A 12013-nucleotide genomic window follows, 5' to 3' on the forward strand; every position below is an offset into this window, starting at 1 on the left:
TTAGATTTATGCTCCTTAGTTATTTTGTTGACAGATTTTTTTATTTCTTTGCTGTTGACTCCAGGGTCAAATTTGGCCTTTTCTTTTCTTTTTTTTTTTCATTCTGGTTCAGATTATGTGACTTGCTTCCTTCAATTGTCTGTTTTTTTTTTAAATTGTTTCTCCAGTCTTGGTTTAGGTCAATGTTCCAACATTCCAAAGTGAGATCTAGATTATGATTTTGCATTATTGCTCTGGTTTCTTTCTGGTCTTTGACTTTGTATCATGCCCTACCTTCACTACTGATAGCATTAGATTGTGGTTTTGGTTTTTCTGATCTGAAAGTTAGGATGACATTATATTGTTAGAATGAGTGTGTTACTGAGATTTTCAAGTGTTTTGAAACTTGGAACATTTCCTCTAACATGTTATTTTGTGTTTGTGAAATTTTTGTTTACGGTTGAAATTTGACTGCAAAGGCCGGGGCATTCTGCTTGATGACGGTTATTAATGAAGTTGATAGAATTAGTTCAGAGGACTTTGTGTTTATTAATACAGAATCCAGAAATAAGCTGTGGGGAACTGCTGAAATAAAATAGAACTTGCCTTCTTGGCTGAATGAGGGAAGTATTTGCATAAACTCTTCCTCTTTCAAGAGGAGAATCATGGGGTACTAGGCTGGAAGGCAATTAGGAGGTTGAAGGGCCTCAGATTGCGTGGCTTGAAAACAGAAACTTAGCCAGGCCTCCTTTTAGGTCATTATTTTGTAACTCCATGGAGTTAAGGTTCTGTGTCAGGGGAATTGCCTGGCAGTCCAGTGATAACACTCTGCACATCCACTGCTGAGGGCCTGGTTCAGTCCTTAACTGGGGGACTAAGACCCCACAAGGCATGTGGCCAAGAAAACCCCCAAAAAGATGTTTTGTTGGACCATGAAAAAGTGGTTTTCCTAAAAGTCAAGTGAGGAGATTTGCTATCATATAGAAAGGCAGAATATGAGGACTCTCTATTTACCATAAAGTATCTTCTTCCCAGCCAGAAAGTAACATTCTACTTGGTGATTTCCCCAACTCCTCAATCATTCAGTTCAGTTCAGTCTCTTAGTCGTGTCTGACTCTTTATGACCCCATGAACTGCAGCATGCCAGGCCTCCCTGTCCAACACCAACTCCCGGAGCCTACCCAAACTCACCATCGAGTCGGTGATGCCATCCAACCATCTCATCCTCTGTCGTCCCCTTCTCCTCCTGCCCTCAATCTTTCGCAGCATCAGGGTCTTTTCAAATGAGTCAGCTCTTCGCATCAGGTGGCCAAAGTATTGGAGTTTCAGCTTCAACATCAGTCCTTCCAATGAACACCCAGGACTGATCGCCTTTAGGATGGACTGGTTGGATCTCCTTGCAGTCCAAGGGACTCTCAAGAGTCTTCTGCAACACCACAGTTCAAAAGCACCAATTCTTCTGCACTCAGCTTTCTTTATAGTCCAACTCTCACATCCATACATGACTACTGGAAAAACCATAGCTTTGACTAGATGGACCTTTGTTGACAAAGTAATGTCTCTGCTGTTGAATATGCTGTCTAGGTTGGTCATAACTTTCCTTCCAAGGAGTAAGCATCTTTTAATTTCATGGCTGCAGTCACCATCTGCAGTGATTTTGGAGCCCCAAAAAATAAAGTCTGACACTGTTTCCGTTGTTTCCCCATCTATTTGCCATGAAATGATGGGACCAGATGCCATGATCTTAGTTTTCTGCATGTTGAACTTTAAGCCAACTTTTTCACTCTCCTCTTTCACTTCATCAAGAGTCTCTTTAGTTCTTCTTCACTTTCTGCCATAAGGGTGGTGTCATCTGCATATCTGAGGTTATTAATATTTCTCCCAGCAATCTTGATTCCAGCTTGTGCTTCCTTCAGTCCAGCGTTTCTTATGATGTACTCTGCACAGAAGCTAAATAAGCAGGGTGACAATATACAGCCTTGACGTACTCCTTTTCCTATTTGGAACCAGTCTGTTGTTCCATGTCCAGTTCTAACTGTTGCTTCCTGACCTGCATACAGGTTTCTCAGGAGGCAGGTTAGATGGTCTGGTATTCCCATCTCTTTCAAAATTGTCCACAGTTTATTGTGATCCACCCAGTCAAAGGCTTTGGCATAGTCAATAAAGCAGAAATAGATGTTTTTCTGGAACTCTCTTGCTTTTTCCATGATCCAGCAGATGTTGGCAATTTGATCTCTGGTTCCTCTGCCTTTTCTAAAACCAGCTTGAACATCTGGAAGTTTGTGGTTCACATATTGCTGAAGCCTGGCTTGGAGAATTTTGAGCATTACTTTACTAGTGTGTGAGATGAATGCAATTGTGCGGTAGTTTGAGCATTCTTTGGCATTGCCTTTCCTTGGGATTGGAATGAAAACTGAGCTTTTCCAGTCCTGTGGCCACTGCTGAGTTTTCCAAATTTGCTGGCATATTGAGTGCAGCACTTTCACAGCATCATCTTTCAGGATTTGAAATAGCTCAACTGGAATTCTATCACCTCCACTAGCTTTGTTTGTAGTGATGCTTCCTAAGGCCCACTTGATTTCACCTTCCAGGATATCTGGCTCCAGGTGAGTGATCACACCATCGTGATTATCTTGGTTGTGAAGATCTTTTTTGTACAGTTCTTCTGTGTATTCTTGTCTCCTCTTCTTAATATTTTCTGCTTCTGTTAGGTCCCTACCATTAAGAAACAAAAAACAAAGAAAACTCAAACAAACAAAACCAAATTGACTGATTTTTAAAATTTAAAACTCATTGAAGAAAATGTGAGAAAAGCACATGCAAAGAAGAGGGAAAAAATCAATTATAGCTATATCAAAACACTGCTACTATTTTAGCTGTCAATACCGTGAAAAAATGGTTTCCCTGTTGTGGAAAGTATGGAAAATATCTGGATTTTTTCATTTAAGATTTTCATGTTAGCATTGTTTGTTGTTGATAGAGATAGTAGATAGAGTGGCTTAAAGCAGACACTCTGGCACTAAAGTGGCCAGGTTCAAATCATAATCCACATGTGAGCTCTGCCTCAATTTTATCATCTGTAAAATGGGATAATGATAGTCAGCTCACAGGTTAAATGTTTGTGTAAAGGACTTAGAACATGTTTGTTATTGTCTTCAAAATAGTTTATTATTATAATATTAATGTATGCATATAGTAGAAAGTTTATAAGATACAGAAAAGCAGAAGAAATAAAAATCACCCATTATTCTAAAACCCAGAGAAAACCACCAATGTTGACATCTTATTTTTTTTAATGCATTTTTCTCTTACATAGTTGAACTTGTATTTCCAATTTATATTCTGATCACAACATCAGCATTTTATATGCTCTTTGTAAACATAATTTGAAAAAACTACATAGGTCAGCTTGTATAACAATATTTTATGTAACCTTTCCTCAAAGTTTGACATGTGGATGGCTATCTCTGTTCCCCCTACCCATTTTAAATAGAAGCAATCATAAATTAGCCTTGGTTAGAATACTCTGGAACCTGAGCCTTCCCTGGCCCATCTAGAGCCTGCAGTTGTTTCTTCTGTAACCAGGATGAAATCAGATCCAATCCACAAGCCAGTTAACTCAGATTTGACTGTTATATGAATGAATATGTGAGATATATCTTTGTAGAGTCTTGTCTTATTAAGTATTAGAGGTTATTTCCTTAGACCTGAGTCCCAGAAATGGAAGAGCAGAGTCAAAGGATGGGAAATGTTTTTGGTAAGAGTCATACTGACTTAAACTTGTGGCAACCGTGAATGAGCCTTCCTCAGTTTCTGTAATCCCGTGTACCACCCCCCAGATCTGGGTTGCCTGTCAGATCTGAAATACTGGGGAAATTGTTATGGGTGCCAAAACAATGGAACAGAGTTAATCCTAATTAAGATCATCACTCTGGCTTCTCCTTCTCACTCCTCCAGGGCCCGCCCTTCTTCCTTTCATAGCCTTTCCCCCTCCCAGCTTTCTCTAATTCCCTTGTATAGCCTTCCTCTTCTCCACCTGTGGGAAGTCATAAAATTAAATTGTTCCCATTTAGAAGTTAGTGATCTTTGCAGCTGTAAGTGTTATCCCCCCGCTGGGTACTTGCTGGGTACCCCCAGCTGGGAGCTTTTTATAAAGGGTTCGTGGAACATAGGAACCCACAGGATGGCGCTAGATGGTGAAATTTAGGGCTCTGTAATACACAGGGTGGGGGGAATTTTGGTCGGGGCCCCTCAACTTACATGATAGATCACATCCAAGATATAAAGCTCGTTCTGGGGATGGGGTGAAGTCAAGGCCAGTTTCTGAGTAGCCTTCATTTCCTCACTGCCAAAACACCAACTGCTACAGCAGAAACTCGTTTTCTAAAGGTGAAGTACGTCTCTTGGAAAACCTATCAAGGGGAGATTTTTACTGAATTGGATATAATAAAAGACTTGTCAGCAGGATATGCAGATTCTTTACATAAAATATAGCTTTATGATACTAGGGAAGGGCTCCTTTTATAGCTTTTTAATCATGTGGTTGAAATTGCCAAAGGTGTGGAGAGCCTTTGCTCATGTGTCTATAGCCAGTGATCTGATTAAATTGCATGTCCCTGGCACAGCAGATCCAGGTACTTCTGAGTGGGACCGAGGCTCTGATTTCTGTGACCTGAACCCTGAGCTGTAGAAGGTGGGTTTCTTGCTGAACTCTGTTTTCAGCAAGGTCTCAGGTGGCAAGGATTTGTAGACTCATACATCTCTGATGGACCAAAAAGCCAAAGAAAGAGTTGAAGAACGAGCCAGAGAGAAGAGGGTAACAGTGGGTTACCCTAGATGATGCCCTCGTTTTAGGGATGGACAAGGATGGGGACAGGCATGTTATGAGAGAGAACTTAAAAGGTGAGGTTTACCTGCGATGTCCTGAAGCAAGGAGGAGAGGGAGAAATGGAAAGCTTAGCTGGTGGAGCATTCTCAAGAAGCTCCTGATCATGGCCAGGTGGGAGGGTGGTCTTGAAATGGCGGGAACCAGCTGGAGCTGGCCAGATGCCAGTCTCCCCTTCCTCCCTAAAAGAAAATGCTTCAGTCTCATAGTGGCTCTTTCCTTATCAGAGTCTTATCTGTTCCTTTGTAGCCTGATCCGGCCTGAAGATGACATTGCTGGCCTCTGTGGTGTCCTGCTCCCGTGCCCGGCTCTTCACCTGCTTCCTCAGGCTGGGCTCTCAGCAGGCCAGCCCCCTGCAGCTGCACACAGGGGCCAGCCTCGCAGCCAAGAGCCACTATGAGGTGCTGGTGCTGGGTGGGGGCAGTGGTGGGATCAGCATGGCTGCCCGCATGAAGAGGAAAGTGGGCGCAGAGAATGTGGCCATCGTTGAGCCCAGCGAGGTAAGTCTTCCCCTTGTGAGTGTGTGTGTGTGTGTGTGTGTGTGTGTGTGTGTGTGTGTTGTATGTGTGTTGTGCACATGCACGTGCGGGTTAGGGGCTGAGGTGGGGATGACTGTCATGCCCTGGGCCTCCATGTTCCCAGGTTCATGCTTCTCTTTCTGGGCATAAAAAGCAGGTCGTCCAGAAGGATTGGGAGAAGGTGGGGGGAGGGAGAGAGCAAGGACAGATCTCTTGGCTTCTTATGATCTCCTCTGTGTTAGTTTCTTAGAAGTGCCATAACAAATGACCATAAACAGTGTGGCTTAAGACAGATAATTTATCCTCTCACAGTTCTGGAGGCTGGAAGTGCAAAACCAAGGTGTTAGCTGGGCCATGGTTCCTCTAAAGGCTGTTCAGGGCAAGGGGAGGCTGTGCCGTGCCTCTCTCCTAGCTTCTGTGGTTGTGGACAGTCCTTGGTGTTCCTCGGCTGGTTGCGCATCACCTTGGTCTCTGCCCCTGTCTTCACATGGCCTTCTCTGTGTGCCGCTAGTGTCAGCACAAGACCTTTCTACAAGGACATCAGTCATTGGATTAGATTTTAGAGACAATCCAACGGATAAACATTAGAGAGTTGAGGACACTCTAATCCAGTATGCGTGTGTGCTAAGTCGTTTCAGTCGTGTCTGACTCTTTGTGACCCTACGGACTGTAGCCTACCAGACTCCTCTGCCCATGGGTCTTGCCAGGCAAGAATATTGGAGTGGGTTGCTGTGCTCTCCTCCACAGGATCTTCTGGATCCAGGGATCGAATCTGTGTCTCCTACATCTCCTGGCAGGCAGGTTCTTTACTGCTAGGGCCCCCTGCTGCTGCTGCTGCTAAGTCGCGTCAGTCGTGTCCAACTCTGTGCGACCCCATAGACGGCAGCCCACCAGGCTCCTCTGTCCCTGAGATTCTCCAGGCAAGAACACTGGAGTGGGTTGCCATTTCCTTCTCCAATGCATGAAAGTGAGAAGTGAAAGTGAAGTCGCTCAGTCATGTCCGACTCTTAGCGACCCCATGGACTGCACCCTACCAGGCTCCTCCACCCATGGGATTTTCCAGGCAAGAGTACAGGAGTGGGGTGCCATTGCCTTCTCTGAGGGCCCCCTGGGCGTGCCCTAATCCAGTATGACCTCATCTTAAATTGATTACATCTGTAAAGACCCTATTTCCAAATAAGGTCCTGATCACAGGTCCCAGGGTTTGGATGTCAGCATATATTTTGAAGAGAGACAGTTCAATTCACATTACCCTCCACCTTCAATCTCATGTCCAGAGGAAAATCTGTGGTCATTGCACTTTCCTTTCCCTGTTCCAGTCTGGAGAAAAGATGATGAGTTGATGGGTGGGGAGGCCTCTGAAAATGTGTCAGTAAGTTTGAGAAATTTAAGTGTAAGGGATTATAAACAGATTATGAAACAGGAAAAGGTAGCAGACACCAAAAGGGAAGTTGGGAAGTGTTTGTAAGGCACTAACATTTTAAGGTTGTCCAGAGCTTCAGAAACCCACTCCAGTACTCTTGCCTGGAAAATCCCATGGACGGAGGAGCCTGGTGGGCTGCTGTCTACGGGGTTGCACAGAGTCGGACACGACTGAAGTGGCTTAGCAGCAGCAGCAGCAAAGCTTCAGAAGAATAGTCAAGATTTTTGACGGTTTGCCTAGTATTTCCTAAGGAACCAGACATGCACCAGTGGGGAGTTGTATCTTTGGGAGGAAAAATCAAAATGGACCTGATGCCTGTTTAGTGGAGAGAGTGGGGCAAGAAAGGCATACTTCTTTTTAGCAAGTCTTCCCTGTACCAAATGAGGCTGCCCAGGGCTTTGCTATATTCTCTGATTGGTATGCTGTGATCTGCGAGGAGATGGTAGGGCACTCTCTGTCAATTTCCCCCTTTTTGAAATAGAAGAGCTCAGTTTAAGTTTCAGCTCTCCCTACCTTTTAAAAAATTATTTTTAAATTTTTATTTATTTACTTTTGGCTGTGCTGGGTCTTCGTTGCTGCACGCTGGCTTTCTCTGGTTGCGGGGAGTGGGGCTGCTCTCTAGTTGCCGTGCAAGGGCTTCTCACTGCCGCGACTTCTCTTAGTGCAGAGCACAGGCTCTGGGGTGCCCAGGCCTCTGTAGCTGTGGCACGTGGACTCAATAGTATGGCTCGTAGGCTCAGTTGCTCCGAGGCACGTGGGATACCAACCTGTGTATCCTATATTGGCAGGTGGATTCTTTACCACTGAGCCACCAGGGAAGCCCCAATTTCCTTTTTAAAGTGACTTTAATTCAGGGACAACATTTAAAATGACAGTGGTCTGAGAGCTGTATTAGGTGGCCTCTGGTGGATTGTAGTTATCCCATGGAAGGTCTCTCGTGGGGCTACTCTTTTGCAACCCCATGGACTATAGCCGGCCAGGCTCCTCTGTCCATGGAATTCTCCAGGCAGGAATACTGGAATGGGTTGCCATTTCCTTCTTCATTGGGTCTTCCCAACCCAGGGGTCAAACTTGTGCCTTCTGCATTGGCAGGTATATTCTTTACCGCTGAGCCACCTGGAAAGCCCACAAGCCCACATGTGGGCTATAGTCCATGGGGTTGCAAAAGATTTGGATGTGATTTAGTGACTAACGCAACAAATACAGCATGTACATGTTAAACACCAGATCTACTTTGTGTTAATCGTTCAGTTGTGTCTGACTCTTTTTACCTTACCTATAAAAGAATTCAGCCAAGATCAGCAAAAAAAAAATCATAAACTATCTTTAGTGACCACTGTAATATCTATTGCTTAAAGTGGATTTAAAGTTACTGCCCTTCAGAATTTAACATAGTAGGAAACACCAGTGGAGTTGGTGGGGAAGACTAACCTTTTGGAGACTTCTCCATGATGCTTCAAGGGTCGGGAGGGAGGAATTGGGAGACTCTAGCTCATGTACCTTTACCTATGACTCTTTCGATCAGCCTCACATTGTAATGAATCTCCAAATACTTTTGTTTTTTAGACACATTTCTACCAGCCCATCTGGACCCTGGTGGGTGCTGGTGCCAAACCATTATCCTCATCTGGCCGTCCCACAGCAAAGGTGATTCCATCTGGTGTGGAGTGGATCAAAGCTAGGGTGGTTGATCTGAATCCAGACAAGAACTGCATCCACACAGATGATGACAAGAAGGTAACCACTGGGGTCCTTTGGCTTTTGTTAACCTGAGGGTTTATACTGAATGCACATTGTATCAAAACAGGCAGCTTCATGGTGAAAGGGTGGGGTATCTGTGTGTGTGTGTGTGCATGTGTGTGTGCTAAATACTGCGTGAGATAGGACAGGTGTGGGCAAAGGAGGACGGGATAGATGGAAGGACTGAGTGAAAGCTGAATTAATAAATGAACAATGAAGACAAGCATTTGTTGAAAACCACTGTTTGCCCTGTTGCTTACTGCAGTATCATGTACCTGAATTTTTATTGAATAGACACTATTGCTCTGTGTTAAAATACCAGGTACCTCCCTCCTTTTTCCTTTGAAGCAGTGGGCCTCTCCACCTGACAGATGGCCTTGCAGAGGAAGGGGATGTTGAAGAGTATCCGTCTCGGTCACACTAGTGGGTGCTGTGCTGTGTGACTGCGGTTGGTGTTAGGGCTAAGAATTGCTGCTGCTGCAGCTTGAGGGTCACAATTGCTCAGCACCATAGATGTCTCCTTCTATCCCCACCACACTTGGATCCCAACTTTTTAGCAGCTGAAGCCCCCGGGTTTGACTTAGGGGATGAGGGCAGGGTGGTGAGAAGACAGGCTCAGAAGCCATCCTGTCCCCTCATCTGCTGCTGAGCCTGGGACAGCCACCATGCTGTCCCTGGCCTGTCCCAGGGTCTGCTGGCTCTTGGGCCCTTAATTGGCCTTTAATACCCTGACCCATATCCCTCCAAACTGGGCACTCTAGCATTTTCACAGAACTGTAGAATCAGAGTTGGTAGAAATCTTTCAGCTCTAACCTCTTGCTCTAAGCAGGGACCATTGGCTGCAAGCATCCTTAGCCTTTCCTTAGGTCATGGATCTTTCCAAGTAGGACCTTAGCCTGCTCTACAGAATGCATATAAGTGCCTAATTTTGCATTAAATTTCAAGGAGTACAGAGATTTTTTGTAGCCTTTCCCTGAACCGTGATCAAGAATACCTGCCTAGCTTCTGTTCGTTCTTCCTTCCCCCCTCAGTATTTATTTATATTAAGCATTATTATAACCTGTGTATACAGTTTTAAGGATATACAAGTGAACCAAAAAAGGCGAATATCTTTATTGTTCAGGATTTTATATTCTAGAGGAGGAGGACATACAATAAACACTAATCATAATAAGTAAGTTATATAGTGTGTTAGAAGGTGATGAATGTTAATTAAAAAATAGAGCTGAGTTACTTGGACTTGGGCACAGGGGTTAGGTTGAATTTAAAGTGGGTTAGGAAGTGGGTTGGGGAAGGAAATGGCAACACACTCCAGTACTCTTGCCTGGAAAATCCCATGGATGGAGGAGCCTGGTAGGCTGCAGTCCATGGGGTTGCTAAGAGTCAGACGTGACTGAGCGACTTCACTTTCACTTTTCACTTTTGTGCACTGGAGAAGGAAATGGCAAACCACTCCAGTGTTCTTGCCTGGAGAATCCCAGGGACAGAGTAGCCTGGTGGGCTGCCGTCTATGGGGTCACACAGAGTCGGACACGACTGAAGCTACTTAGTAGCAGCAGCAGTAGCAGTATTTACATGTTCCACTTCTCTGAAAGTTAGCACTCTTCATTTTTCCTAGGCAGACAGGTTATATGAAAGTTCTTTCTTTAATGAGTCAGAACCCACCTTCCTGTTATCTCTTTTCTGTTTTGTCTTTGGCCATAACTCTAAGGTGTTAGTGGCCATAATACTTTTCTTATTCCTTATTCTTCCTGTAGTGTGGGAGAGAAGCTCTTCTCTCTTTTCAGTGGAGAAACCCTCTAGCTGTTTGAAAGTGGCTCTCAGAGTCTGTGTCTGTCTTCTTCTCAGGTAGACTTTTCCTCCTGTCCCCGCTTTCCTCAGATCTCATGGGCTCCAGTCCCCTCCCTACCCTGTTTATCCTGCACTGGACATCATCTGGCTTGTTAGTACCCCGAGATCCATGGCCCCAGTAGGTGTTTGGGAGAGGAACCAATGCTACAGAACAGCCTAGAATAGTGTGGGACCGTTCTCTTCCAGCTGGCTCGAGCCCAAGCTAGCGTTTGCCAGTGACATTTCTCAGTGTTGATTCATGCTGGCCTAGAGACCATGGGCCTTTTATTCACATGATCTACTGTCGAGTCAGGCATCCCCCATCCTAAAATACAGACATATTTATATATATGTGTGCATATATAAATATATAAATATTTAAATATGCAAATATACAAACACACATATTTATATATCTATGTATATACAAATATATATGTGTATATAAATATAAATATATTTGTATATGTGTATACAAATAAATATACATTTATTTACATTAAATTTAAAAGTTTATATATTCTTTATATATTATTTTTCCCATGTTGATACACTTCCTTATTTTCCCCAACATCTCCAGGAGAACAGACTGAATTAAACACAAGACTGTTTTCAGTTCACAGGATTGAGCTTTGGGGCTTCTTTTTCTCACCAGTCTGCTGCCAGTTCAAGGGACCAGCAGACCTGTATCTTTGAAGACACGGTACCCCTTTGGTACAGCAGTGCCTGCCTCCTAGTCAGACCCTCTGCACTGCAGGAGTAGCTCAGTACCTCTGTGACTGGCTTTGTGTCTATCTTAAGGAGCATAAACTTGTCTCACCTCTTGAGAATGAGAGGTACTGGGAGGCGCCCTCACTTCTGAACTGTGCTTAGACTCTAAGGTCTAGACGCTTAGGAGAGTTGTAGTGCCTTGTTAGGGCTAAGGAATAAGGTGGTATATAAACTGGTGAGACTTTTGTCCAGGATTTTTTAGCCCAAAGTATTCCATAGCCAGGGCTTCCCTTGTGGCTCAGCTGGTAAAGAATCTGCCTGCAATGCGGGAGATCTGAGTTCAGTCCCTGGGTTGGGAAAATCCCCTGGAGAAGGGAAAGGCTACCCACTCCAGTATTCTGGCCTAGAGAATTCCATGGACGGTATATTCCATGGGGTTGCAAAGAGTGAGATGTGACTGAGCAGCTTTCACTTTTCACCTTCTATTCCGTAGCCAAGTATCAGAAATCTGCATATCCTGTCTCATCGTCTTGCTGTTGGTTCATCCTCCCAACTTGCCTGGATCTTTTACATTTGTGAGTCTGCCATCCAGTTAGCAGTTTTTCCTTGCCTTTATCCATGATGGGTTCATTTAAGTTCAAGGTTTGAATTCTTTAACATGTCCCTAGAGAACTTTTTTTCTAGCATACATGAATCAATCAGTATTCTTTTGAAAATATTAAACAATTTACATAATCGTTTCCATCATTTGTTTGCACTTTCCTATCCTGTCCACAATGCGAGGGCCCTGCTGAAGTCCAGACCCAGTGTGTCTCCGACCCTTCCCCGCCCCAGGTGTCTGTTTGGAGTGTTTTCCACAGGCCCAGTGTGTACATGGATCTTGCTCCTTCTCCAGACTTAACCTGGAGCTATTCCTTGCTCCTGCCG

The 12013-nt window shown here is 44.3% G+C and overlaps 1 protein-coding gene across 3 annotated transcripts in view; it reads left to right on the plus strand.

Annotated features, from left to right (window-relative positions):
- Positions 1 to 12013, plus strand: part of SQRDL (sulfide quinone reductase-like (yeast)) — a 53387-nt gene that overhangs the window by 18599 nt on the left and 22775 nt on the right. For all 3 annotated transcript variants that reach the window (XM_018054155.1, XM_018054156.1, XM_005709671.3), the window contains exons 2-3: positions 5114 to 5364; positions 8372 to 8542. In XM_018054155.1, the coding sequence (XP_017909644.1) occupies positions 5131 to 5364; positions 8372 to 8542 (405 nt within the window). In that variant the 5' untranslated portion in view covers positions 5114 to 5130. The remainder of the gene's footprint in view (positions 1 to 5113; positions 5365 to 8371; positions 8543 to 12013) is intronic.

This window comes from Capra hircus, chromosome 10 (genome assembly GCF_001704415.2).
Source record: "Capra hircus breed San Clemente chromosome 10, ASM170441v1, whole genome shotgun sequence".
Taxonomy (NCBI): domain Eukaryota; kingdom Metazoa; phylum Chordata; class Mammalia; order Artiodactyla; family Bovidae; genus Capra; species Capra hircus.